Source organism: Pisolithus orientalis, assembly GCF_024613125.1.
Source record: "Pisolithus orientalis strain OTSU chromosome Unknown F5J12scaffold_5, whole genome shotgun sequence".
Classification (NCBI taxonomy): Eukaryota; Fungi; Basidiomycota; class Agaricomycetes; order Boletales; family Pisolithaceae; genus Pisolithus; species Pisolithus orientalis.
The window spans coordinates 1,476,255-1,481,221 of record NW_026260786.1 but is presented as its reverse complement, the minus strand read 5'-3'; the positions used below and the strand labels follow the sequence as shown (position 1 = coordinate 1,481,221).

At 46.9% G+C, this 4,967-nt stretch overlaps 1 protein-coding gene across 1 annotated transcript; it reads left to right on the top strand.

The window, feature by feature from the left end:
- Positions 1-264: 264 nt before the first annotated feature.
- F5J12DRAFT_715953 (uncharacterized protein) lies at positions 265-663 on the top strand (the record flags this gene model as incomplete). The annotated part of the gene is made up of 1 exon (XM_051740982.1): positions 265-663. A coding segment is annotated over one exon (399 nt), but the record flags the coding sequence as incomplete, so codon positions are not given.
- Between the last annotated feature and the right edge of the window lie 4,304 nt (positions 664-4,967).

Here is a 4,967-nt window from a genome sequence, read left to right as displayed (position 1 = left end):
GTCCTCCCACCCCCTGCTTCACCCCATCAAGTGCATGAAGACAAGCAAGGCCACAGAGGATCAGAAATCCCAGAAATTCCCCCACCCCCTGCTTCACCCCATCAAGTGCATGAAGACAAGCAGCCAGGAAGCCCAGAAGCTCCCCCACCTTCTTCACCTCAGGCTCCCCAATCACCTGTTTGTGACGCTCACATTCCCTCTCGTACTGTCTTTGACATCGATGCTCTCAAGCATGCTGCTATCCAATCAAAGCATACAGATGCCATTCAATTCATCGAACTCCTCTGTACCACATCGCTAGACGATCCCGTCGCCAAATTAGATGATGCAGCACTCCATAGACTTTGGAATCCACCTCGTGACCGACTTACAGTTGATGATGATGCAATTCGTTTTGGAATCGAGTCATACTTTGCACTTGAACATTCTGCCATTAGTTCCTACAAGTCCATCAGACAATTGGCAGGACATTGTTTCAAGGGGAATGCCATGGGGGTGCTGAGCTATTACAGCATCAAGAAGCTCATCGCAGAATATACAGGTGTAGAGTTGATTGAACATGATATGTGCCCAGACACATGCATAGCCTTCACAGGCCCATATGCTACACTTGATGCATGTCCCATATGTGGTGAGGATCGCTATGATGCTATCCAACTGTGAACCAGTGGTGGGCGATCTCACATTGCCTGCCGCAAGTTTGTTACTATACCACTGTCACACACCAAAGGTGTTTGGTGAGGTGGACATGGATGTAGCTGATGAATGGAGGTGAAGACCATAGCCCTCATGCAAAGAAGGACAGCCAGCAATGTCGGCAGTCATCCCTTGCACAAGAACAGGTTGTCAATGCCAAAGAAAAAGGAGGAGGTGAGTTAAGCGCCAATAAAATTCTTAAGCGCCCATGTATGGCATTCCAGTTTTTGATGTATCTCCACCAGTTCTGCAGACACCAAAACCATTGCCACACTCGCTTGTAGTGCTCAGCCACGTGATCCTACCTTCCAAGATTGGAAAGGATTTGTGCACTCCACACATTTCTACAGCACTCCCTCCAAAAGATGCTCATTTCACTAATTCTTCTGATATGGCTGCCTCCACATCAGTCATTTCGCTTGTCCCCTTTGCTAGGGACCATGTCTACATATATCTACCAGGAGTTCTTACCAGCTTCTGTCCTGAAGCGTCCTGGTACATCCCACCCTCGTCTGCCCCCTCTCAGCCCATCCAGCTTGGACAGCGTGTTCTTTTTGTCAGTATGACCTCCAGGAGGACGTTCTTTGGTCGCCTCAGGTCTGTCATTCGCTTGGAAAGGTCTTATGTGGTCGTTTCAGTCTCTCCAGTCCAAGAAGCATATGGATCCTTCCTCCCTGCCCCCTGCAATGTCTTCATACCAGTCTCATCCATCATTCTTCCAAAATTGCGACAGCTACAGTATAATCTACTGTTCTCCACTCTCCCTGATCGCATCCATGACGAGTGTGATGCACATCTTGCCTCCTTGTTGCAAGATACAGCAGAAGACACTCCCCCTTCATCCTCTCTTCCAACAGAGCCTCCTTCATGAAGTTTTTATTTGCTTCACTGAGAGGATGGTTTGGGGGGGAAAGTTGCAATCCCCTATGCTCCTGTCACCCCACAGACCCCCAAAGCTTGACACCTGTTGACATCTGACTCACCCTGTCTGCTTTTGGATGTACTATATCAGCATCAGATCAGCGCTGCTTCTCTGTCATCCCACTTTGGCCTAGAAGCGATCTCTTCAAGATGTGACATGCACAGCCTCCCCCTGATGTGATTCCAGTGCACTTTCCCAGTTCCTGACATTGCTTGACTCATACTTTGACATTCTGACTGTCTTTGACTCACCTATTGCCAATACTTACCAATCTTTTGACTTTGCTTACTGATTCTTTGCTTTTTGGCTTACTTATCCTTACCAATGCTTACCAATGCTTTCCAAGACAATTACCCATCGCTTACATTCCTTACTCATCAGTTACCAATTGCTTACCAAGTGTTTACACCTTGTTTTCCATAGGCAATGCCCCTGTACTGTATATAAGTCACTGTACTTAGGTAGCAAAAAAGAAGACATCAGAGAGCCCCTCTTGCTCGCAATTTATCATCTCTCAGTAAATCATTCATCAGCTTCGATAGTTGAGACTTTATTAAGGGTCTAGCTATCATCTACTTTGCTTATCATCATCTATCATCCATATACTTCGCTCCAAGCCCTCCCTGAGCTCAGTACAGCTTAGGACATTGAATTAAGTCACCATCCATCCTTCTGTAGGCTGACAGCAGTCTACCCTATCGCTTTCCATCACATTCTTGCTCCCTCTTCGTCAGGAACACCCCCAACCCTCAGCACTCATCTTTGAGTGTTGTAGCTTGCAAAAAACCCTCCCAAAGAACAGGTTCTACCATCTAGGTACCGCATAGGGACACCACCACTTGCTTTCATTGTCTTTTGTGTTGGTTTTGGTTGGTTTTCACCACTGAACCTCACTTTGACTCACACTGCTTGGGCCCCAACTTCAAGCACTTTGGTGCAATCCTGAGCACACTAAAGAAACTCAGTATCTACAAGAGGAGATGCAGCGGATCTGTGAACAGCTTCATATCAATGGTGGTGTGATCGATCTTTACAATGACTTTAGCAAAGGGTCAGACTATCTTGAGGCTGTCAAGCAGGGTGATATCAAACCTGATGACATTGTCCTCATGATTTCGCTCAATGGTGCTCAGCTTTATGAAAGCAAGGAGTCCGACTGCTGGATATACATCTGGATTGTTATGAACCATGCCCCAGACAAGCACTACAAGAAGCACTATGTCCTGCCGGGTGGCTTTATCCCAGGTCCTAACAAACCCAAGAATGTCGACTCCTTTCTATTCCCTGGCCTCCACCATCTTGCTGCTCTACAAAATGAACATTTACACATCTGGGATGCATCCCGAAACATTACCTTTCTATCAGACTTGTATCTCATCTTTGCAACAGCTGACGGCCCTGGCCTGGTCTATTTCAATGGGATGGTGGGCACAGTGGCCACAATGGCTGTCGTCTATATTGTGGACTCCCTGGATGCCACAAAGGGAATCACTATTACCCTGCCTTACTTCTCCCAAACAACTACAACATGGAAGGCAGTAATCACCCCAACCACAGTCCATATGACATCCAAGACCCCAGTTCTTCCAAATACTTTGAAAATCTCTGTCTCTTGGTTGCCACTCACAATACAACACAATACAAGAAGCTTTGCATGGAAACTAGCATCACCAAACCTGCCATCCTTCTTGGTCTCAATGTCTCCCATATGCTTGGCATCCCTGATTGCCTCACTCCTGATATTATGCACCTTGCTGCCCTCCTTTCAGATCTATTTCTATCATTGTGGTGCGGTACAATTGATTGCACACCCCCTGACCATCTCTCACAATAGCCATGGGCCGTATTCAGACGTTCTGATGCTTGGGAACTCCACAGTGCCCTCGTATCATCTGCCGCTCAGCACCTTCCAGGTTCTTTTGATCACAAGCCACATAACCCCGCTGAAAAGATCTCATCTGGATACAAGACGTGGGAGTTCCAGTTGTACATGTTCGGTATTGTGCCTGCATTACTGCATGGCATCCTTCCCGAAGTGTATTGGCACAACTTCTGCAAGCTAGTCCGAGGATTCCAGCTCATATGCCAGACCCATATCACCTGCTCAGAACTTTGTGATGCCCATGTACTACTCACAGAATGGCCACTCGATTACGAAGAACTCTACTGCCAGAGGTCTGCAGCCCGACTCCACTTCATGAGGCCATGTGTACATCAGGTGTCCCATTTGATGCAGCAAACAACCAAGAAGGGTCCTGCTATCTGTTACTCCCAGTGGACTATGGAGCACACCATCGGCAACCTGGGTCAGGAGATTCGACAGCCATCAAATCCATATGCTAACTTGTTGTGCAAGGGAGTACAGCGTTGCCAAGTCAATGCATTAAAGGCGATGGTACCTAGTCTGTGCCCCGAAAAGACACTCTTCCCATCGACAGCGGCTGACCTTGATAATGGCTATATACTACTTTGCAAACGAGATTGATGTCCAGTCTTTCCCCAAGGCCTGGCGAGCATTGCGATTTCCAACTATTTAGGTCAACCTTCCACAACAAAAATATATCGATGGGCCCACCTGCGCTTGCCTAATGGGCAGATTGCCCGAACTGCATGGAGGGAGCTACTACACACACCAGACCAGATACAGCCAGCCCATTTTGTTAAGGTATGTCCTAAAGTCAATCACAGATATGTCCTAACACATATTTTCCAGGTTGTACTCGCTGAGACTACCCATGTAGTGGAAGTCCAATACTTTACTCGCCTTGCTGTTTGAGCCGAAGGTCCTGGCAATGCTTGGATCTGGAAGAATGTAGCGGTGGTCACAATGTTCTCCCCCCCCAGCCCAAATCTATTCAAACTTTCATATCAAACTGTTTATGTGTGCCAACATTTGGAAGACGACGTGCGTATTATCGATGTCACATCGATCACAGGTGTAGTAGGAATGGTGTTACACCAGTTCCCTGATGTAGGCCATTGTTACTTCATGGTGGAGTGGCCAGGGCTGGACATTGCTACATTTGGTGTTTCTTATGAAGGCAAGGGTATCCAGGATGATATGGCAGACGATGAAGACCATGATGATTGAGTTAACTACAGTTTACAGTTGCTACATGTACAGTACTACTTCTTATACCTTCTTGAGCTCCCACTTCCAACACCGAACTGTGTCAAATTCAGAGTTTCTTCTTGCCCGATCATACCATTTTGCATCTTCTTCTGGTGTGATATACTTCCAATAAATTGATCCCGGCAGAGGTGGGCTTGGAGCATCGAATATACTCTTCTTCTTGGGCTTTGTTGGGCCAGACGGGATTGTCAAACTGGGAGATGAAAGTCATGTTAT